The sequence below is a fragment of the Saccopteryx leptura genome, chromosome 7, assembly GCF_036850995.1.
Source record: "Saccopteryx leptura isolate mSacLep1 chromosome 7, mSacLep1_pri_phased_curated, whole genome shotgun sequence".
Classification (NCBI taxonomy): Eukaryota; Metazoa; Chordata; class Mammalia; order Chiroptera; family Emballonuridae; genus Saccopteryx; species Saccopteryx leptura.
The window spans coordinates 42,498,888-42,523,902 of record NC_089509.1 but is presented as its reverse complement, the minus strand read 5'-3'; the positions used below and the strand labels follow the sequence as shown (position 1 = coordinate 42,523,902).

Below are 25,015 nucleotides of genomic sequence, written 5' to 3'. Positions count from 1 at the left end.
TGGGTGTGCAGGGTGGATCCCGGTCGGGTGCATGCGGGAGTCTGTCTGCCTCCCCGTTTCCAACTTCAGAAAAAATACAAAAAAAGAAAAAAAATTTTTTTTAAAAATACAAGTGTGGTTTGCTCTACTAATTTCTGGCAGCCTAGGTGTAGCAGGAGATAAAGCAAATTGTTGGATTAATCCAAGTATAGAGCAAATGAGGTAGAAAGAAAAGTGTCAGAGTATTTTGAGGGTATTGTTAGAAAATGATTTAATGTTTCATCTTGGGCTTCAATTTGGGAGAGAGGAAGTAAAGCTAAGAGAAGTAGAAAATGAAAAGGAGGGCAGAATAGACATAGATGGTTTTTCTCATAACTTTTTAACATTATAATGTAAGTAGGAAATACACCTTTCACACTTAAATATTCTTTATAATCAGGTGTCTAGAAAACTCCACACATTACTATGCTGTTTTGTTCAGGGGCACTATGGATCAGACCAGGAAGGTTTTCAGCATTATTAGCTCCTGCACCATTCTTATATACTGACAGTCATCTAGTTTTCTCAGGTTGTAAACATGATTTCAAGTTATCCTACACTGAAGTAAATTTTCTTTCCTCCTATTTGCCCTTTGGAAATCTTGCTTTCTGCTATCCTGGGTGGGTAATCACAGGCAAAGTCAAGTTTAATTTAAATGTGAGATATTTCTGGGTTGGTAATATTTTTTTGAAAATAAGAAATCTCATTTTTATTCTCTATGCTCATTCATTACAAAAATTAGGTATTTAGAATCTGCAGTCCCCATGCCTTTCTTTCTTTCTTTCTTTCTTTCTTTCTTTCTTTCTTTCTTTCTTTCTTTCTTTCTTTCTTTCTTTCTTTCTTTCTTTCTTTCTTCTTTCTTCTTTTTTTCTTTCTTTTTTTAAATGAGAAGCCGGGAGGTAGAGGCAGACTCCCACCTGTGCCCTGACTGGGATCCACCTGGCTAGCCCCCTACCCGGGGATGCTCTGCCTATCTAGGGCCACAACTCCGTTGCTTGGCTGCTTAGCAACTATTTGAGCTATTTTAGCACCTGAGGTGAGACCATGGAGCCATCCTCAGCATGTGGGGCCAACTTGCTCAAACTATTTGAGTCATGGCTGTGGGAAGAGAAGGGGGGGAGGGAGAGAGAGAGAGAGAGAGAGAGAGAGAGAGAGAGAGAGAGAGAGAGAGAGAAGATAGAGGAGTGGAGAAACAGATGGGTGCTTCTCCTGTGTGCCCTGACTGGGATTGAACCCAGGACTTCCACATGCCTGGCCGATGCTCTACCACTGAGCCAAGCGGCCAGGGTCCTGGTGCTATTCTTAAAAAATTAATCCAATCTAATTTGTTTGGGGAAGTCTAGACTTAGATTACTGTAGCCAATCCAACTTGTAAAGACAAATGGGGATGCTAATGTGGGTGTTTACATCAAGTTAATACACTACGGTGGTGGGACAGAAAGACCCCGAACTTGAGAAAGATGATAAAGGACTGAGTTCTGATGAGTCCTTTCTGACACTGACTGTCTGCATGACCAAGGGCAAATCTGTGACTTCTCAGAACCTCAGTTTCCTTACTTTTAGGATGAAGATCACAATGCCTTTAATCACAGAAAGTCTGTGAGGATGTGATGAGATAATGGATATGAAATACTTCTAAGGCTCCATGGTGAAAACCCGGGTGAAGACCTCTGATTATCCACAGTACAAAATACACACATTTGACTGGGCACATTGCCCTTTGCCCAGGCAGCCCTTTAATCCAAATCTAACAAGGGCTCGTCATTTCCCAAGACCCTTTGCCTTATGTGTGCTGAATGCTCAGCCACCAACTTGATTTGAATGTAGCCTATCCAATAAAGAGGGTTTCAAATCAGAAGACGGAGGAAACGATAACATTCTTTCATGTCTATGAATTTTTCATTTTATTCCAAGAGTGTCAAAATGTAGTACAGTAGGTCAAGTGTCAGTCCTCTCAGGTTTGAACAGAAGGTCGAGGAGAATATTTTCTCAGTTTCTATTTGCAATTCAATTGCTGCTCTGATGTGAGCCTTTGGGGGCTCACTCCTCAAACTCCGGGATCTCCGGGACGGCCAGAGAGAGAATCGGGCATCTAGCTGAGGAGCTTTCTCTGGAATTATATTATTTTCTCTAAGATCTTAGAATTATTGGAGTTTCTTTTTCTCCTACTGATAAGAAAGTGTAGTTATATAAAATTTTTACTTTTATGTTTTGTTATTTCTAGGGTACACTACTCATGATATCCAGTCAGAATCGCCTGACTACTAGTTTAGAAGATTTCAGTCTCGTTCATCACCTGAACTCTGAAGAACGAAGCCAGCTGCAGCTGTGGTTCCTGAGGTAACCGTGTATCAGAGCTGCTGGCCTCAGGCTTAGCCATGTCAACCACCAGCATCAGCACTCATCACTTTAACAATAGTCTATTTTGAGTAGGCAGCTGTCAGACTGAAATTGGGGAGGGTAGGAGGAGAGCAGGAGGGGGTGTGAGGTGGCAGAAATAGTTCTGGGCACAGCTTAGGGCAACTTCGGGGCAGTACTGTTTCTCCTTGGATGAAGCACTTCCTTTCTCATAAGGGACTGGGTTAGGTTGCTTCTGCAGCTTCATTTAGTATATATTAACATTCCGTGACTGTTTGGCTTTAGCCTTATTCACCCATAGGGTTCGCTTCCCTCTGAGAATATGTAAATTAAATTGTTCTCTCTATGGCTTTAAATTTTTCAGTGTTTCCCATGAGCCTGTAGAAGAACCTTAACAAGGCCCTGAGTAGGTGGTTTCACCGAATGTCAGATTTCCTACACTTTCTCAATGGATTACTCCATTTAACCCCCTCCTCCACTTGTCTAACTCCCTATCTTTCAGGGTAGAGCTCAAACACTCCTGCCCTCCCTCAGGCCAGGTCTGGCTGTTCTGTTCTTGCTCCTTTAGTAAGTACCCTCCACTGCCTCAGAACGTTGTGCCCCACCCTTTTAAAGCAGACTACGATGTTAGATTGCCTAGTAGGAACTCAGAATATTTGTTCACTGCTGAGCTATGGTGGTTGGGCAATTTTAAAAAATCACCTCTTCTTAGTGATCTATAGAAAATGATGTCTTATAAATTTTCTCTCTGATGAGGTACATAACATGCAAAGTAATTCCTCTCATACCCCCTTGATCTGTACATAAGAAAGAGATATTTTCATTTCAGCCAAAGTCAATGATTATAAAGAAACAAAGGAAGAGAATCTATAGCCTATGGAAAAAAAAACAAACAAACTAGAAATAGAAGTCAGGATATATTCTTTTGAATCCAGATATGCTATTGGCTTGCTGAGATAGCAGATACATTGTGTGGCTTTTAGAGCCTCATTTTTCTCCTCTGCAAATCATATGAAAGGTAATGTCTTGCATAGTGCTATTGTGTGGATTGATTAGAATAAAAACATATATACATATAAAAATCTGTGTGCTTTCTCTCTCTCTCTCTCTCTCACACACACACACACACACACACACTGCTAATGAAACATAAATAAGCTAAATAAGCACTTATTTTTTCCTGAGACTCAGCAAGGGAGTGATTCTCTTTATTCAGAGAGCCTTAGAGACCGAGGCAAGGTGGAATGATGAAGTTCACTATGAGAGAGGAATGGCTGGGGTCTGGGAGAGAACCAGCTGGTGCAATAGAATATTACTGAGTGAGGAAGAATTAGAAGACCATGGGTTGAGTCCCAACCCTGCCATTTGTGAGCCTGGGGCCCTCGGGCAGGTTACCTTTCCCTGGGTCTTTTCCTTCATCTGTTAATAAGGAGAGGTAACACTTTATCACCTGGCAGGATAACACTGATGATGTGAAGGATGAAAGGTCCCAGCTGCCTGACATGGTGTGCCCAGCTCATGAGGAAGATAATCAATGAGCAAATAGCCCACAGAATGAAATTAACTGTCACCATCTGAATTATCTGCCACAATCTAAATCCTCAGTTTCCTCTTTAAGTCTGTTTCTCTATAGATAAAGCTGGGAGGACGATGGCACCTGCCTTGAGGAATGGTTTTAAGAAGCAAATGAGGATGCACATTTTAAAGGCCTTGTAAATACTAAGTTTCTGTATTGCTCCTTCTCACACACATCCATATACCAAAATTTTAGAATTAGGGCAATTTAGAAGATGATTTAGTTTTAAATACTATAAACCTTTAAATTTATTTTCAATTGAATTTATTGGGGTAACATTGGTTAATAAGATTAAACAGGTCAGGTGTACAATTCTATAACACAGCATCTGCATATTGTATTGTATGTTCACCACCCCAAGTCAAGTCCCCTTCCTTCACTATTAATTCTCCTTTTACCCTCTTTTACCTCCCCCAACCCCTCTTTCCCCCTGGTAATCACCATAGTGTTGTCTGTGCCTATGAGTTTTTTGTTTGTTAGTTTGCTTTCATAAAGAGGACCATACCAGCTCCTTTCATTCTGAAAGCAAACAACAAAACAGAACTTCTAAACATTGCTATTTCCCCCTAATTTTCTGACCATTGAGGAAAAAACCAATTCCTTCTTGAGAGGCTCCTAGTCTGAATGGGTCAGTTGGGACACCTGATGGGAAGTTATTTTCTGGCACAAGAGTGCCCATGGGAATATTATGGCAAGAAGTTGATAAAATTAGGCCAGTGGTTAATTGGGCCTTGGATTAGATGTGTAAAAAAGAAGTGTAAATAGGTTTAAATTCCTACATTTACTAATACTTGCTCCCAGAAATATTGCTGGGTCTTTGGCCGTATTTAGAAGAAAAAGTCACTGATTTAATTTAACATTGTTGAATTTTCATTACCGTATTTCCCCATGTATGAGACACACTTTTTCTGAAAAATCTGAGGTCTAAAAACTGGGTGCGTCTTATACAGTGGTTGTAGATTTTTTAACTTGCATTTCCTGCTTTTTTGCACTTGTTTTCATGCTCATTGTTGAAGACAGTGATTTGTCATCAGACACAGATGAGAACAAGCTAATAGATGGGAGTTTTGACAAGTGATGAGAAGTTGTATGAATTTTATGATGAATAAAACATGAGTTCAATAACTTTATGTGATGCAGTTTTTTTTCAAATTTTGAGCCCTAAAATTAAGGAGTGTCTTATACATGAGATTGTCTTGTACGTGGGGAAATATGGTAATTAGATACTGTTAAACTGTTTTCTTCTCTTTGAATTAGCAGCAGAAATGTTTTACATTCCTCTCTTCTGGTCATCTTTCTCCTTACAATTCCCTTAGTTATGGGGGAAGTGTGGTAGTCTGTGTCTGTTGGCCTGACCTGTGGTGGCACAGTGGATAAGACATCGACCTGGAACACTGAGGTCGACAGTTTGAAACCCTGGGCTTGCCTGGTCAAGGCACATATGGGAGTTGATGCTTCCTGCTTCTCCCCCCCTTCTCTCTCTCTCTCCTTTCTAAAGTGAATAAATGAAAAAAATCTAAGAAAGAATAAAAAAGGCTCTGTAATCATCTTTTAACAATATTTGACCTTCGTTATGTTATAGTCTAGCCTGTGCCTTTTAAACCAATTCTGCTTGTCGCTTTCTGATCCCCTACACTTTTCAGTAAAATAGTGCACTGTGCTATAACACACACAAGAATATAAACGTACACGAAAGTGTACAGGTACGTGCACGTACACACAGTTCAAAGGCACCATTACATTGAGTAGACTCATAAGGGTGAAATCCGGAAAGAATCTTTTAAAATCTATCTTGTAGGATTTTTCCTCCCTGCCCCTATTTGGTTTTTCAGGGAGGTTTCATAGCTTTTCAAGTCAATTTTGTATAATGTCTCCAACCACTACTAGTCACAAAAGCATTCTTGTTGATTAAAATATTTATCCCATACAAAAAGAAAAGAATTCAGACTTCCTTCAACTTTAAAGTTTCTCTTGTTAAAGTTTCTCTGATAAACCTTTAGGAGCCTAAAGTTTAGAAGGCTATCAGATCAGTTTGTTTTCCCTCTCCTAGTTCCTCCTCCTCTTCCTCTCCCCCTCCTTCAGTAATTCATTAGTTAAAGTTTCTGACCTCACAAGGGTTGAAAAGGGAGGGGGAGGGATGGAAAGTAAGGTTCCAGAAAGCTTCCCCCCCCACAGTAATTTAGACTGGTTTGTGGCAAATGCATGGTGCTATCTTTTGCTATTCACATGTGCCAAAAGAAATCCCTCTTTAGCTGTGTAGGAAGGAATCAAATTATTGGTTGACAGTTCCAGCTCCAGGCTAAGAGAATAAAGACCAATTTGAGTCACTTTACTAAGGACTTGCCAGCATTCTGCACAAAAAGCAAGCACTGAATGGAACAATCGAGTCAAGTCATGACGACACAGCAGTAGTAGAGGAGTGTGCTGTAATTCTTAGTGTACTTGAAAAAGTAAATGCTGGCAGCAAAACACCTTTGAGTCATTTTTCTCTAAATACAGATTCAGGAAGTGTACTCTCAAAGAGTTTATTTATGAAGTTTCATCTTAACTTTAGCTGCAGGCCAAAAGACAGACTTCTATTAGTAGAATTTTCCTGCATTTTCAGTAGACAGGACCATGTTTTAACAACACTTGTATGGTGTATTGGTTATTGCTTACAGAAACAAACTGTACTAATAACAGCAAGAATGATAAGGATTAGCTTTTTATAAAGGAATAATTCAATATGAAACTTCAAATTGACTGTCAAAAAAGCATTTTATTTTAAACATACTTTATAGGCAAATGTGAATTGTATTTTACTTACTGACATAAAGCATTCTTGTAAGTAAAAAGGAGATTTTTCTCCCTTAACAGTGTCCTTTATTAACATTAAAATAAAAAATAACAAAAAATATTACTAAAGAATAAACTCACAAAGAAAGAATAAGCAGAAATTAATGAATATATTGTAGACTTAGAACAAGGTGTGTTTATCTTTAACATGACACTGCTATATTCCATATATTCAAAATGAAAAGTTAGGAAGCCATTATTAATTTATAAAAGGACTCATTGCAAGATGCATTTAAACAGTTACCTCTCATTTACTTTTAAAAATAAGTGTCAACTTTAAAAATCATTTCAGAGAAACATGTCTTTTAAAACCATGCTGTGTAAACTTGTATCTTTTGAGTACACTGAACTGTGGTCAGTGCTAAGAAGAAAAAATAAAGTAAAAGACAGTTTTCCTCAGAAACCTGTAATTTAACTGAGAAGGCAAAATAGATTTTCGAGGCTCTAGTTAGTGGAGAGCATACAACAAGGAGTGCTTTAATAACTACAAGAGCGGGAAGGGTCATTGGAATGTAGCGGTCACAGTCAAATTGTGGTCCAGCTGCAGGTAAGCTACAGTTGGATTTTGAGCAGTGTCAGATTAAGACGTATGTGGAAAAAATGGTGAGGACCATGCAAGGTGAGGATGGTGGAGTCTGTCGGAAGGAACTAGTTAACAAAAAGATAAGATCAGTGGATGGTCATGAGCATACTATGTAGAAAAGGGTAATGACACTGTCCTTCCTCATTCTGAGAGCCCATAATGGGGAGAACAACACATCCAGAAAGCTATCGCTGCACTGCAAGGGGCAGAAACATGGTGGCACTGAGAAGGACAGTGAGGAAAATGCTGATAATAGAAAGGAGTTCTTGTGCTTTTGGAAAGGAAGTGATTGCCTCTTAACTTCTTAGAGACAGTTTTTTGGGGACTCAGGAGAAAACAAGGGAGGAGCAGCTTTGGAAAAGATAATCTGATTTTAGAACTGGAGCGGGCGAGGTTGTCCTGCTTTTCTCCTCCCCTTCTCCTCCTAGCATATCTGTTAAATCATCCTGAAGAAGATATTAACTGGTAACTATTTATTATTCTCTTTTCGGAAGGGGGTTGAATTTAAGTAAATCCACTAGCAAATTTAGGGTTTTTATCCATTGTTTTTTGTTCAATCTATATTCAATTGATAGTTATGATATGCCAGTAACTGTGTTAATCAATTTGTAATGGTGGATTTGGGAGAATGTAAAAGGCAGTCAGGGAGAGTAAGGGAGATCTTCCCCAGAACTTTTAAGATACAGAGGTTTTGGTGGGCTGCTACCATAGCTAATTTTAAGGACAGTCCTCCTCCTCCTCTCTCTCTCTCTGTCTCTCTCCACCTCTCTCTCTCTCTCTCTCTCTCTCTCACACACACACACACTTTCTCTCTCTCACACACATACACACACACTTTGTCGTTATATTCTATAACAATTGTTCTCTTATGCTTACTTTTAAATTGTATTATCTCAAAAAAATCTTAATGTGTATTCTTATAAGCCATCTCATATACTTTTTGAACAAAGCTGAAAATAAATAAAATCAAGGAAAATTTCAGTCCAATTCCTGTCGATTTGATGAATCAAATATTTTTCACTTGTATTTCCTTCTAACCTTAATCCCTATGAATACATATTTTGCACATATTTGGAGTCAGTGTGTTTGTGTAAAAGAAAAAAGAAATTTGTCCTTCCAAGAAAGAATGGCGTGAAAGTGTGGGAGACTGCAAGTGGCAAAGCCTTTGTAAGTTCGAGGCTTAGCAAAAAGGCTAAATTCTCCCCCACACTCCTCCATATTGGCTATAAAGCTGAGTATTTGCACTCATTCCAAAACACCCCCCCCCCCCCCACCTCACTTGCTTGGTGAAGTTGCTAAAGGCAAAGTTTTTCTTCACATACCCATGTTAGTTGTGATGCTGGAGTGTTTATACTCCTCCTGTCCTCCATGTCCCTGAAAAGACTGGAGGCAGTTTTCATTTTATCCTCTGTTTTTGTGATGTTAAGATGTTATGCAGGGTAGAGGGTTTTCTGCACTTGGGAGAATTCTTGGGTTGCCTTGGAAATGTGACTTTGTTTTAATGATCTCTTTGATTTGCTAATGACCTCACTCTGCCCTATAAATAAAACAGATAGGGGGGTGGAGACTCGCTTCTGCATTGCAGAGAGTCCTCCTGAGCCTATCCTTTTTTCTCTCTAAGCCTATTTTTTTAATTCTGTCCCATTCCCACTCAGGACCTGGAATTACTAGTCACGCTGGTTCCCTGCACGAAAGGGCTCTAAATACTTCCGGCAGTCCTGTAAGTAGGATCCTTGGTGGCTAAACTGCCACCTCCGTCCTGTTGGTGGAGTGCAGCATCAGGAAGGCAGCTTGCCCAGAGCAGCTGTGTTTAGCCAGGGTGGTTTGTGTGATAAGAGGGAGGGGCCTGGCCGCATGTGTCTGACTCATCCTCACAAGCACACGTGTCAGCTTCTCTGACAGGCTGGACAGCCTCCTTCATAAGACAGAGCATGCCTGTAAAAGTAACTTTCGTGGGCTGCAATCCTTAACCTCCACGGACCAAATTTCAGAAACTAACAAGTGCTGGGAGTCAGCAAGCATTCAATAAATCACATGCATAATAGCATCATTATTACTTGCTTTGGCCTTCACACAATTGCCCTTTCTCTGGTTTGGAACCGCAGCCTGTGCTTCCGTGCAACGGTTCTTCCCCGGGACCTATAGCCGGGCCACTGAAGTGATACTGAAATGGAGCTATTTTAACTACTACTTCATTCCCTCACATTTGTGTTCAACGCTGGCAGGTATGTAAATCATGTGAAATATATGTGATATGTAATATACAGAATTTCAAAGCTGGTCCAACAAAATTTTTAGGATCTTTTTTGGGGGGAGGAAATAAGTAAGAGATGCGAGATAAACACAGCATAGTTTTGAGCATGGATTTTCATCATTTCTTTATAATTGCTGATTCTATGACCACAGACAACTTAACTTCTCAGGCCCTCAGTTTCTTCGTCTTTATTTTGGGTATCTTTGTGTTCTTCTCAAGGTTGGTGAGTTTCACCAGAGTGAGGAACGTGAATGGCACAGTGGTTGGTCTAAGCAGGTAATTAGTGCATGTCTCATAGTCATTTGCCCAAAGGCTAAGAGAGTGGATAACGACCTCCTTGTAGCTGACATCAAAGTAAAGAGGTTGCCCTTTCTAATATGCGTATAAACTCATTTATATCTATCTGTCTTTCTCCTGTAACACTGCCTACCTAGGTCACAAAAAAGAGTTTTCTACAGAAGCCAAACAAAGCCCTTGTTTACAGACCGCATGTGCTAAGTTTGAATCTTGACATTCCTAAACTCCAAATTCCAGGCAGACATGGCTTGGCTCAGGGCCCTGAATGTTGAGGCGGATGTGGAGCTTTGATACTAATGGGCAATGAATGTATGACTACAAAGTACCCTAACTTATGAGAGGGTTAAAAAGAGGTGGGAACCCAACTGTATTTGAATCAGATCATGTAGTTAACTTGATCCACATTCTGGTGATGTAGCCGTAGGAATTGAATTCCTTGAAGCACTGGATCATGGAGGCTCACCGGGCAGCTTTAGAGCTCTGCTACTTTGGGAAAGTGATATAACTTCTGAGCACGTCATCTGTTACTTTGAACCCATAATATCTGCAGCCTCTTTTCTAGGGCTCCTATGAAATTCACTTGATGTGTATGTAAGCTTTCTGTAAATGGTGCTACAGCTAGAAATATAAGCAGTTATTATTATACTCTGGCACAAGTTTTTTTAATTTTTATTAGTTATTGGCTGATTGACTTTTTTTTAACATCATTATTCCCATATAACTGAACTCCTGAAATATTTACCATCCTCATCTACAATAGATACTAAATTTTAGGGAGAAAAGTCACTTCTTCACTTGTTATTATGGCAACCATTACTCACGATTAGGCAGGATTTTGCTTGCTAAGATCTGATCTTATGGAGGCCTAGAAAGCTTGTTTGTGCTCCATTCTCAGATATATTCCTGACAAACCTACTAACAATGTAAAGTTTTGAAAATGGAAATTCACTGTCACTTTTTTTAATGGAATTCCCTTTTAAGCTCTATGATTCATCTATACCTCATTAGAAATTGAGTTCATCAAAGCATTTTATGTTTTCAATAGAGAAAAGGAAATAAAACATAAGCTAATAGAGGTAAAGTCAAAGTCTCAGAGAAATAAGGGTAGAAAGAGAACCCAGTCGGTATGCTGAGATTGGAAGTTTTCTTTTTGTGTGTGGTAGACTATTTGAACTTTGTCTAATTGTTAATATTGCTTTAGTTCTTTAGGTGATCAAAAATCATACAAAATTATCTAGAAATAAATCTCTATATCAGAGCCAAAATATTTGGTGTGGAAGAAAGAGAAGAGAAATGAATCTTACCCAGCAGGCCTTGTGTCTTCAATGGCTCTGTCCACTGGGATCAAATCGCTGAGGTAGACATTGAAGTTTCCTTCTTTCCATCTTCTTTCTGCTTCCTTCTCCTTCCCATGGGGAACAACTACAGGATGTCCAAACTGACCTGGAGCTTTGGGGTCCCTTGGAGAAAGTGTCATATCAATGCTTAATACCTGGTGCATTTTGTGGTCTTCAGGTAAAAGGTCTTTGGCATCACCTTCATTGAGTTCTTCAGGCTGGACCTTGGCAGTTACACTGTTTCTTGCTGGCTTTAGCCCCCCAGCTAAGACTTGATTGGTTTGAGATACTGTTGCTCTTTGTAGAGCAAGCGAAGAGAAAGATGCTTTACTTCTATTCCTGGAAATGTGTTTCTCTTGGCTTTCACCCAATACTAAAGGAAATACAGTTTTGGTTTTAGGATTGAGGACCTGCTTGGTGTCTGTATTTAGCTCCTCCTCCTTGGTTATAATCACAAAGTGGCTTTCAGAGAAATTGAGTTTTTTCCCACCAGCCACTTTGGCTCCATCATCCTTTGGCAAACCTCCCAACTGTGTCTCATTAATAGATTGCTTTTTAAAGTGATTTGAATTGGCAATGAGCTTGGAAAAGGGAAGGTTCTTATTTGCTTTGTGTTTATATGCATTTAGTTCTTTGCTCTGAGTCTCAGTTTTATTTAAGGCTACGGCTTCCCTGGATTTTGGCACTGGCGGGCTGGCAGGGTGTGTCCTCTCATTTGCTACTGCCTGTGATTGCTGCTTTGATCCGTCACTGTTAAGCTTGATGGTCACATTCAGGTTCCTTTCATCTGCATGTTTTGATCTGTCGCTGCTGTTACTGTGTCTTTTCTGGGCCTCCTGGTTTATACCCACAGGTCCTGTGTGTACAGATATTTTGGGCAATGAAGTTCCTCTTGCTGCTGTGAATGTAGTTTTCCAAGCCACCTGAGCTGTCGTTTGCTTTGATGTCTCAGAGCGAGAGTGGGCTTTAATTTTGGCATCACGTCCCTCTATCATCAGCTTAGTAAAAGTCACTGGGAGGGTCTGCAGATGTCCAGGATGCCACAAAGGTGAAATTTTGACACTTCCTGGAGCACTCTTTCCTTTCCTTTCCTTCTGGGTTTGGTCCAAATCATCTTCAACCTTAAATACATGCTCCTCAGTCTTCCTAAGGTTTTCCTTGCCCCATATACCCTTCCTGTGTCCCCTTAGTGGGGGCTTCAACTCTTCTATGTTGCTGTATAGGATCTTCATCTGGTCTGGCTGACCTCTGAACCCTATCCTCTCCCTTCGGACGATGTCATCCTTCAGGACTTTAGTGTTGATCTCACTGAATGAGAGGCGGAGAGCTGCCATGTCAAAGAGCAGCCAAATGACAGAAGCTGCAAATATAAATGCCAGGACTCTCCCACTTCCTCGGAAAAACTTTCGGATCTTGTTCATGGTACAGAGGCTTCCCTTGCAGCCTGCCCTTCTTCTGAGCCTGCTTACCTTGAGTGGAGAAGGAGCTGAAGTAGCAGCAGCAGCAGCAGCAGCAGAATTGCCAGAAAGTGCCCCCCTCCCCTGAGCACAGCAGGAAATAGCAGTCCAAGGGGAAAGCTCAGCTCCTGCCGCCTGTCAGTCTTTGCCTGCGTGGCATTGCACAGCAGAGCATCTGTGCCTGCAGGCTGGCCCCTGGCGAAACCTGCCAACCACTGTCCTGAGGTCACTCTGGGAGCGGTTGATTCCAGCTGCCAGACAGCTCAACCGTATCACTCCTCTTGTCTCCGTCTTGTCTCCGGGAGCCCCCGTCTACCTTCCTACAAGCCCAAGGAAAGGTGGGGGCCAGGCTGTGACTGCCGCTTCTCTCCTCCCCGTTTTCAGTCGACATGCTGTAACTCAACACCACTTCTCATAAGGAAAACATTTCAAACCATTACCCAGAAAACTTCATTCAGCTCTCACCTTCCGTGTCATGTGAGAGTGTGTATGTTTTTAGGGCAATTAAAGAGAAAGTTATCTCACTTGGAGGGCATGTGTTCCTGGTGTGTAACCCCACCTACCCGATTCCTGCTCATTAACCCTGTGGTGCCCAGGTCTCCCAAAGATCTGTCTGAGCAATTAATCACTGACCTTAATGTTTCAGATTTCAGAGAAAGCAGTTTAAAGAAGGGGCAGAGCATAACCTCAACCCCAGAGGTGGTTGTGTAATTAGCCTTCCTTGAGAGCTTATCAAAATGTTTCTTTGTAAGTCTGCTGTTTGTTTTAAACAAGTCTATTTTTATTATTTGATTAAATAGATATAAACATAACTTGTCATATTGCTGTAAAAGTTTCTAAAAACTTGCTCTCAGTTTCGGTACTTATTTCTTCATAGACCATAACAGTCTGCTGATTGCACCAAAGTTGGACTGGTCTTTGAGTGGCGCTAGTAGATGAGTAGAAGCGTGGTTCCTATACAAGCTTTGCCTTTGAATAGTTCAGAAGAAGTCCCTTCGATTCCTGATTAATTGATGGGGAAAAGGGTGGAGATAACAGTTAATGTGATACTACATTTTTTTGTTTGTTTTCTTTTTAGTGAGAGAGAAAGAGAGAGAGAGAGAGAGAGAGAGATGAGAAGTATCAACTAGTAGTTGTGGCACTTTAGTTGTTCATTGATTGCTTCTCATATGTGCCTTGACTGGGGGGTTCCAGGCAATCCAGTGACCCTTTGCTCAAACCAGCAACCTTGGGCTCAAACCAGTCAGTGACATTTGGGCTTAAGCCAGCGGTCATGGGATCATGTTTATGGTCCCACGCTCAAGCCCACAATCCTGTGCTCAAGCTGGTGAGCCTGCACTCAAGCCGGATGAGCCCACGCTCAGGCCAGAGACCTTGGGGTTCAGGGTTTTGAACCCGGGATCTCAGCATCCCAGGTTGATGCTCTATCCACTGCGCCACCACCAGTCAGGTCTGATACTGTGTTTTTAAGAAGCTTCCCAGTCTTTCTAATGTAAAGCCAGTGTTGAGAATCACTGATCTTCAATAAAATGCCTCACCATTTTTTTATTTTATTTTATTTTGGTTTTTCAACACTGCCCATAATTTTTGTGAAATTTCTCAGGCAGATTAAAACTTAATATAAACTTGTATGTTCCTAGAACAACTGAATCAGAACCCACATTTTAATTAACATCACCTGTAACAAACATTGTCTATAAATTGGAGAAGTGCTACCCAAGGGCACTGCCCCCCAAGGAGCTCTGAGGATCCGCAGACAGTGATGCCACTTCTACTCATGTGTTAGGAGGGTATAGCGTCCCTGCTGGGAGATACTCTTAGGCACCCAGGACCTTGGGGAAAAAAGGAAAGATTCCGAATTCTTTATACTTATGCATTGCAGTCTGCAGCATTTGGCCTTTAAATGTATACATTGCCTCAAGGGAGGAAACCCTGAAAATGAAGCTGGTAACACGTTTCCTGACTTTCTGGTTCTCCATTTTATTCAGTGACTGCTCACCCTGATTCAGAATACCCACATGGTCGGCCATTCCACCATTGCCTCCATGCATTTGGCCTTGCTTCATCCATCCTTCCAATGTTTGTTGAGTGTTTCCCATGGCTCAGGCCCTGTATTTGGAGTTGAGGGATATTAAATAAATGGACATAGTTCTTGTCTTTGAGACATCACAGTCAGGTAGGAGGACACAAACAGGTAGGCACATATACAGTGTGTCCATAAAGTCACGGTGCACTTTGACCCTCCCAGTTTCTGTAGGATGATGTGGCAGCATGTGCGCATGCACAGATGATGATGTAACACCGTGTATACAGCGGAGCAGTCCATGAGATGTGGACGGTACAGAGGAAAGTTCAGTGTGTTCTGTGGCTCGCTAAATTCGAATCCGTGACCAAAATGCAACATGAATATTGGTGCGTTTATAACGAAGTGCCACCACATAGGAATAACATTACTTGGTGGGATAAGCAGTTGAAGGAAACCGGCAGTTTGGTGGAGAAACCCCGTTCTGGTAGGCCATCAGTCAGTGACAAGTCTGTAGAGGCTATATGGGATAGCTACCTAAGGAGCCCTAAAAAATCTGTGCGTGAGCTCACATAGAACTGCACTGAATAGGTATGAAACTGGGAGAGTTTTCCTTTTATTTTATGCAAATTTCACATTTCTATCGTCTTTTGTTGCTTTCTTGTGACCTGTCAAAAGTGCACCATGACTTTACGGACACACTGTATAATCCACAGTAATACAAAAGAATACTATTCCAGGTTTTATGGGGATGTAGTTTAGTTTTAGAATGCACAGATGATTTTTTTTTTTATATTTCTGAAGTGAGAAGCGAGCAGGCAGAGGGACAGACTCCTGCATGCGCCTGACCAGGATTCACCAGCATGCCCACCAGGGGGCGATGCTCTGCCCATCTGGGGCATCACTCCATTGTGGCGGGAGCCATTCTAGTGCCTGAGGTGGAGGCCATGTAGCCATCCTCAGTGCCCGGAGCAAACTTTGCTTTAATGGAGCCTTGGCTGTAGGACAGAAAGAGAGAGATAGAGTGAAAAAGAGAGGGAGTGGTGGAGAAGCAGATGGACACTTCACCTGTGTGCCCTGGCCGGGAAATGAATATGGGACATTCACACATGGGGCGGCCAATGCTCTACCACTGAGCCAACTGGCCAGGGCTGCACAGATGACTTTTGAAGAGGCTATCCTTAGACTTTAGGAATGAATAAGAACATTATTGTATCTGCCCATATTGTGCTTCAAAATAATAAATGTGAGTTGAATGGTGAAAGGTAGATAAATTAGCAAAAGCATAGAAGTGAGAAGAGAGTGTAGTTGTATCTCATGGGGAGAACAAGTTTCTGAGAGCCAGTATGTTTGGAAACGCAGGTTTTGGTGTTAGTTTGTATGCATGGGTGTGCATGCGTGTGTGTTTGCCCATGATGTCCCAAGCACTTTGTCAAGCTCTTTTCATTAAGTATCTTAGTCTTCACAACAATAAGGAAGATAGAATTACAACTATACTTTATAATGAAGGAAACAAAAACTTAGAGATGTGAAGCAACTTGTAACAGAGATTAGAAAAGATGGATCTCAAATAAATGTCTGCATGATGCTACAGTCCGTGTGCTTAAATACCACACAGTACTGCTTCTCTCGCTGCGTGACTTTGCAAGCTAGTTAATTGTATGTGTTTACTCAGCCATAAAAAAAGAAAAGAATTTATGTCTTTCAGATTAAGGTGAAGATTAGAGAACACGATTTAAAGTTCTTGTAATATAGAGTGCATGCTATAAATGATAGTTACTGCTGTTGATACTGTTGCTGATACTTTGTTGTGATAGAAGAGTGGGGTATAAGTGGGATATAATAAATTAGCTTGTCCCAAAAATCAAATAGAAGACTGGTAACTAACATGGTTACCAGTTAACCGTGCCCCAATGGGGCAAGAAGTATACATATCTGTATATTTTGTTTTTTTGGCTGTTTTTATTTCCTTTTTATTATAGATTTAATCAATAAACGATTGTCCACTAAGAGCTAACTACATGCCCAAAACATGAAATAGGTGACATTGTTTCTGCCTTAATGACTCTTAACACTGTACTGAATAACATACCTTAAACACAAAACATAAGACAACTATTATGGATCTATGTTTCAAAAGAAAGTGAAACTGGCTTATTTCAGTTAGTATAACCAATGTAACCTAAAACAATTCAATAAAAAATAAAATAAAGTGAGAAACTTTTTTTTTCAGTGTCAGGGATAAGTGGTTTGCATTACTATATTGTTTTTTATATGAAAATAAAATACTTTGAAAAAAAAAATGTATGCTTAATCTGTGGTGGCCCAGTAGCATTGACCTGAAATGCTGAGGTCATGAGTTGAAAACCCTGGGTTTGCCTGGTCAAGGCACATATGGGAGTTGATGCTTCCTGCTTCTCTCCCTATCCCTTTTCTCTTCTCTCTCTCTCTCTCTCTCTCTCTCTCTCTCTCTCTCCCAGCTCTCTAACATGAATAAATAAAATAAAAATAGAAAAAAATCATTTTACTATACAAGATCTGTCTTGTCCAAGCACTTCCCTACCCCAAATGCAGCTAAAGTTACTCAAACTCCTGTGAGAATAGTCAACACTTATTACACCTTTATCATACTTGATAGCTTTAAAATACTACTTGAAAAATATCCTGAGTCCTCTCTATTATTTGATCTAAGAACAATGATTTCTTTTTCTCTCTCTGGTCTGTCCATACTAATAAAAAACATAAGTTACTTGCAACAGGAGAGAAAAATGATAAAAATATTAAAAGAGAGACTTGGCTTATCTACTTTGTGTAAATTTACTTATTAACTCTGGCTTAGTCTTCAATTCTAGCTTATACAGAATAAAGAATAAGTAAGAAAGGAAAGAAGCATTGACCAAGTTCCCTACAAAAGGAGGAATGGATTGATAGTCAGACTTGGTCTAAAGCAGGGGTCTCAAACTCGCGGCCCGCCCACCAATTTTGTGCGGCCCGCAGACTAATCAAACTTCATGGATTAGTCTGCGGGCCAGTCTGCGGGCTGCACAAAATTGGTGGGCGGGCCGCATGCGGCCCGCGGGCCCGAGTTTGAGACCCCTGGTCTAAAGCATTGATTTGGCCTTAATAAGAATGACCATGGATATGACACACATAACAGAGCTCCTTAAAAGCTCTTTTCTCAATCTCCTTTTCCCTGGTGAATTTGTGAGAATTCATGTGGGTGACAGAAGTTGGTTCTAAACAACACTTCAGATTCATTACTATGTATTTTCAGGGGCTTAGTAACAATTTTTGGTGACTATCAGCAGTAAAACATCTCTCTTCTTTTCCCTTTCTTGTCTGGACACATATGATATTAAGGCCACTTGCAAAGTAAGGATGAAATGATTAAAATAAATAAATTAAGAAATTTGGCCTTTAATAGGAATCAATACACACATTATCTAACATGATCTTTCACATAGGTAAATCATTCTGTTTTATATTTTAGTTGTATTAATTTCCATGTTACTAACAAAAAATTAAATGTATAGGTAGGTTGCCTATTTAAGGTACTCTGACTGTCATCCCAGATGGTAGCTTTGGCCAGTCAAATTTCTCAAGAATCTGCACAGACTTAGTTGGAATGAATATCAGCCTAAAAATCTAGTTATGAAGTGATCCTTGGGAGGTAGTGGGAGGGGTTATTTTTCTGCTTATTCAGAGTCTACGTGTATAGTAAAAAATTGAAAATACATTTTGAATTTCTTCTTTTGTAAAATGGGTATATTAATGGGAGGACATTCCCCTTCAGAGATTTTCAACCTGTGTGCCACAGAATTTTAAAAACATACAATACTTGACAATTTAGTCAGAGACACTGACCTCTGTTACCTTAGACAGTCAAATAATAATAAAAAATATAACAGCAGCTGTTGGAAGCCAATCAACGGCTGCTGGTTGACACAGTCACAGCAGAGAAAAGGCACAACAATATTTCCCTCTTTAACTTTTTGAATTAATTTGGCCTTTTATCCCCCCTTTTCTGGGTGTGTGTGCTATCATTTATGGCACAGGTATAATAGCACCATGCTTTCCTTGTAGATTCGTAGTAATTTCTTTGGAAATGAGACAAAGGGTGTGAGTTCCACAGAAAAGCCTGTAAGCCCCTTTGCCTGGGCTCATAGACAGAAGAGGCTGGCTATGATATCCCTCGAAAAGGGTTAAGTTTGTAGGAGAATTCCTTCCTATTAATCATGTTAGAAAAAATAGATTGTGACTTATGAATAGGTAGGAAACAGTAACTATACACAGTAGCACCTTTCAGCCTTCACTTAATTCATTACTTTACCTCCCTAGCCTTTTCATGTGGTAGAGTAGAGAAACTTTCCTTTCTTCTTGCATACCTGACCTGCAGGTGGTGGAACACTCTGAGAAAAATAAAGTTAGAACTTAACTAGTATATAAATATAGTAGACAAATAAAATATGACTAGATAATAGGACATTAGGTAAGGTAGAGTTATTAATCAAGACTGACCTTTTAGAAGTTTGCACCAATATTGTTATTGCTGCTCAAGTTATTGTATAACTGTACTTAGAATGACTTACCACCTGATTTATAGCTTATAGAAATGAATTAACTGTTGCCTAGAAATATGTAACCATAGTAAAACAAAAACAATTATTAATCAATGTATTCTGAATACCATGTGATTGTAACTTAGTGTGTGTGTATAAAAATAAAGCTAGACCAGCCATTGGCAGAGATGGCTGGCAGTGAATGCTAAAATAGAATTCGGCTCTCTCACTCATTTTACGCTGATGCCGTCTCTTCCTGTGGGACCCTGGATTCCCCCCGGGGCTGGAACCCCACAAGCAGCTATCACAATAGTTATTTGGTGTGAATGAATCAAAATTATATCTATATTTTTTGTGAGATTGACAAAAAAATACAATGTTTTTTGGTGTGCCGTAGAATTTTCATAATTACTTTATGTATGCCATGGCATGAAAAAGGTTGAGACTCACTGTTCTACTTAGTTGTAAGGATTATCATATTGATAGTGACCACTTATTGAGAATTTACTGAGTGCTTGCCACTAGGTTCTTCCAGACTAGCTCATAAACTGTTTAGTAGGATAGCTCTATATAATTAGAGTGGGATCTGTGTCCTTGTTCCACTTTCAGGGGCACAGATCTCTGAATCATTCTCACTGTTAATCACTAGAAGTTTAATAAACATGTATTAATCTCTACCCCAAATTTCCCCAATGGGAATATAGAATCTCAGAAGTATTGGCTCGTGGCCATATGAAGTCTGGATTGGTAGTAGCAAGCTACAGGCTAGGAGACCAGTTAGGATGACTGATACCTATTCATTGCCTTTATTTCAATTGTTCTAATTAGGTATAGAATAAGATGTAAACTTTAATTGTAGGTTTAATTGTATCAATCTAAGTAGGAGTTATTTTTTTAGATCCAGAGGGAAGACTGAAAAAAAAATAATTCACTACTAAAAGAATGGACTCTATTAAAGACATAGATGACTAAAATATGAAGTACAGATATAGTACACTTCCTCTCTGTAAAAACTTAAGGTATGCTTAACTTTTAAGTAACTGCCAAAATGTACCATTTCATATTCCCACCAACAGCATATGAGCATTCTAGTTGTTCCATATCTTCACCAACACTTTGCTTTTTAATTTTTGTCATTCTTGCAAGTATAACGTGGTATTTATTTCTGGTTTTAAATTTATATTTCTTTAATTTCTATTCTGTTGAGTAATTTTTTTTTGTATTTTCCTAAAGTGAGAAGTGGGGAGGCAGAGAGAGACAGACTGCTGCATGAGCCCAACTGGGATCCACCCAGCATGCCCACCAGGAGGTGATGCTCTCCCCATCTGGGACATTGCTCCATTACAACCAGAGTCATTCTAGTGCCTGAGACAGAGGCCATGAAGCCATCCTTAGCATCCGGGCCAACTTTGCTCCAATGGAGCCTTGGCTGTTGGAGGGAAAGAGAGAGATAAAGGAGAAGGGAGAGGGTGGAGAAGCAGAAGGGTGCTTCTCCTGTGTGCCCTGCCCAGGAATCGAACATGGGACTTGCACATATTGGGAGACAGTCTGCCACTGAGCCAATTGGCCAGAGCCTGAGCAAATGTTCATGTTCTTATTTGCCCTCTACATATGTTTTTTGAGGAGGTATCTATTCAAACATTTTGCCCACTTATAAATGTGTTTGTTTTTATTATTTAGGGGACAAAAAACTTTTAGGGATAATAGATATGTCTATTATCTTGATCTTGGTGAAGGTTTCATAGGTGTATATGTAATATCAAAATTTACCAGTTTGTCTATTATACCACAATAAGGCTTTAGTTTTTAAGGCTAGGGAAAGAATAAATATAATTCTTGGCAAGAAAACAAGTTTAGTGTTACAGTTATTTACTATTACAAATACAAAAAAGATGTATAGAGTACTTATTATACTTGAGGGCCCTAAGAAAGAATCCTTGACTCTCTGGTCCTAAAAAGGAACCACAATTATCAGTGGTTCTCAGCACGCGCAGTGCAGAATCTCTGGTTTGGGTAACACCAGGCTGACTGAGAAAGCAGGCCCTGTGCCCTTCCTTGTATGGATCCAGCTGAATGAACTTCTAATTCTTCATGCTTGGGCATAAAGTACCCACTCATTATTTTTTAAGACATTTCATAGAAGCAAGTTGCATCTAAATTAAAACTGAGTTGCATAACATCTATAACAAAGGCTTAGAGACTTCAGTTAAAATATTTTTTGATGAATATCTGTAAAATATGGTATTTGTCCAGGGTGAAGATTATGCCAGGGACACTTTCCAAGAATGGTGGCTAAGGGTCTTAGAAGTATGAGGAAGGTGAAAGTGGATGAGGTATTGGGGGGGTAAACTCAATGCTTAGATGGGTTTGGTCACAATTAGAATTTATCAATGAGTAAGATGGGGAATGCAGAACAAATTCAAAAGGTACAGAATGAACTGAAGATTTCTGCTTGGGTGATTGGGTGACTATTTCTATCCAGTGATATTCCAACTTTAGCATGCATTCGAATCACACAGAGAACTACTGGGCCCCTGAAAATTTCTGATTGGTATGTCAGGAGTAGAGTCCCAAAATTTATGCTTATAATAAGTTTATTAATGAGACTAATGATGCTAGTCTGAAGACCACACTTTGAGAAACACTGAATTTTGCTGAGAATGAGGAACCTGGAGAATGGAAATGTTTGTAGAGGATGATGATGATTTTGTTGGTGGTCATGTTGAGATTGAATTGCTAATGGGATATTTGATTAAAGATATCCTTTTTCAAAAAAAAAAAAAAAAAGAGTAGGCTTAGGTTTTAAGAAAAAAAAACAGGGCTCAAGGCCAATTTATGCTTACAATGTGAAATTGTAAGCATAAATTTGATACTGCATGCATAAGGTTACTCAGATACTGCGTAAAGCACAAGACATGAAAATGGCTGGGAAACAGTATTAAGAAGGTAGAGAAAGTGAATAATAAGAAAGAGACTGAGAAAGAACAGTTAGAGAAAGCAGAAAGACATGGTAAAGAATAATGTCATGATATTCCAGAGAGAAGAGAATAGAAAATGTTCAATAGGATCAGATGTTTCTAAGAAGTTAAGCAACGTATATTCAAAAACTAGTCTTTTAGATTTACCAGTTAAAAGTTTATTGATGACCTTTAAATAATAATAATAATAATAATAATAATAATAATTTTTTTTTACTTAAGTTAAATTCAGGTAACATAAAATTAAGTATTTTAAAGTGAACAATTTAGTGCCCTCTGTTAATTCATAATAATGGATAACCACCACCTCTGACTAGTTTTAAAATGTTTAATCACCCCAAAAGAAACCCTCATACTCACCTGACCAGGTGGTGGTGCAGTGAATAGAGTGTCAGACTGGGATGTGGAAGGACCCAGGTTCGAGACCCCGAAGTTGCCAGCTTGAGTGCGGGTTCATCTGGCTTGAGCCAAAAAAAAAAGCTCACCAGCTTGGACCCAAGGTCGCTGGCTCGAGCAAGGGGTTCCTTGGTCTGCTGCAGCCCTGCAGTCAAGGCACATATGAGAAAGCAATCGATGAACAACTAAGGAGTCCCAACGAAAAACTGATGATTGATGCTTCTCATCTCTCTCCGTTTCTGTCTGTCTGTCCCTATCTATGACTCTCTCTCTGTCCCTGTAAAAAAAAAAAAAGAAACCCTCGTACTCATTAAGTAGTCAATCCCCATTCTCCCCCTTTCCCAGTCCCTGACAGTCTAATCTGCTTTATTGTAGTACTCCAGCCTGCTGAGAACTACCAATGTTGCATAGAAAAAAACCTACTCAAGACACAAACTTATGTCAAGAGGAAGAGAGAGGGAGGCCTGCCAAGGGAGGCAAAGAGAGATCTCCTGAATCTCCTTCTCCCTTAGCTTTTATTACCAGAAGCAGAACAGAGGTAACAGGATTACAAGGGAGGGAGATCAGGTGATAAAGGGAAAGAATGATTAATGGCCATTTGCTGACATGGAGAAAGGGCTAATTTAGTCAGTACATTCTTTTTCTTTTGCTAATTAACAAGCACAAAGGAAGGGGCAATCTTGAACCTCTAGGTTAATTTTCTAAAGCCCACACACAATCCTTTGTGTCTACAAAAAGGTCACTCACTCACACAGCTTCTTGGTGTTTGCACCCAAGAGATATTCACTCAGGGCTTTTAACTAAAATTCCCCAATCCAAGTCATACACGGTTCAAGGTCAAATGAGTGATTCTCTACACTTACGTCTCTATGGACTTATTTAGGTTGTATATATATGGAAAGTGCCCAGTTGTCCTCCTTTAGGGAGGAAAGTCCTCCTTTTGTAAGTTCCGTCCTCCCTCGAAAAGTGTCCTCCTACATGTCCTCCTTTTTTTTTTTTTTTTTTTTGTATTTTTCTGAAATTAGAAGCAGAGAGGCAGTCAGACAGACTTCCACATGTGCCCAACCGGGATCCACCGGCATGCTCATCAGGGGGCAATGCTCTGCCTATCTGGGGCATCACTCCATTGTGGCTGGAGCCATTCCAGTGCCTGAGGCAGAGGCCATGGAGTCATCCTCAGCGCCCAGGTCAACTTTGTTCCAATGGAGCCTTGGCTGCAGGAGAGGAAGAGAGAGAGACAGAGAGGAAGGAGAGGGGAAAGGGTGGAGAAGCAGAGGGTGCTTCTCCTGTGTACTCTGACCAGAAATAGAACCCAGGACTTTCACACGCCTGGCCGATGCTCTACTGCTGAGCCACTGGCCAGGGCCTGTCCTCCTTTTTGATATTGGAAGACTAATTTGTAAATGTCCGTATTTGATAGATGCAGAGTCGATCCATTGCGTGTGATGTGATGTATTTGTATCTAAATGAGTACTTTTTTCTTACAATTATTATTAAAAATTAATAGGCATGTAAGCATAATTACAATATAAAATATTACAAATGTTTTTATTATGCATTTATCATATTATAAATGCATAATAATGCATTTATGCATAAAATGTTTCTTTTATATACAATATTGTTTTCTTCCATTTATTTTTGTCCTCCTTTTCATTATAAAAAGTTGATCACCTTAACATATACATAAAACATACAAGATGCGAAATTTTCAGTCTAGCTTCTTTCACAAAGCATAATGTTTTCAAGGTTCATCTACTTTGTAGCATGAATCAGTACTTCATTCCTTTTTATGACTGAATAATATACCATTGTATATTTATACCTCAATTTGTTTATCTATTCACCTGCTGATGGACATTTGGGTGGAGGTTTTCTCTTTTTAGCATAGGAATAAAGCTTCTCTGAATATGCATGTACATATATTTATTTGAGTGCCTGTTTTTAATTCTTTTAGATTTATTCCTAGGAGTAAAATCCTGGGTCATGTGATAATTCTGTTTAACTTTTGAGAAACTGCTAAATTGTTTTCCAAAGAGACTGGACCATTTTACATTCCAACTAAGAATGTATGAAGGTTCCAATTTCTCCAGGTACTTGCCAACACTTGTTATTTTTCATTCTTAAAATTATTATAATAGCCATCCTTGTGGGTGTGAAATGGTATCTCATTGTGGTTTTAAATAGGATTTCTGTCATGACTAATGATGTTGAGCATACTTTTGTATGTTTGTTGATCATTTGCATATCTTCTTTGAAGAAATGTCCATTCAAGTTCTTTGTCTATTTTAAAAATTAGATTTTCTTTTTGTTGTTGAGTTGTAAAAATTTCTTTTATATTTTG

The 25,015-nt window shown here is 39.7% G+C and overlaps 1 protein-coding gene across 1 annotated transcript in view; it reads right to left on the bottom strand.

Moving 5' to 3' along the window:
- Positions 1-13,173, bottom strand: part of GALNT5 (polypeptide N-acetylgalactosaminyltransferase 5) — a 43,889-nt gene extending 30,716 nt beyond the window's left edge. Inside the window, exon 1 of the mRNA XM_066346103.1 lies at positions 11,226-13,173. Within this exon, the coding sequence (XP_066202200.1) occupies positions 11,226-12,679 (1,454 nt within the window). The 5' untranslated portion in view covers positions 12,680-13,173. The remainder of the gene's footprint in view (positions 1-11,225) is intronic.
- Positions 13,174-25,015: the final 11,842 nt, after the last annotated feature.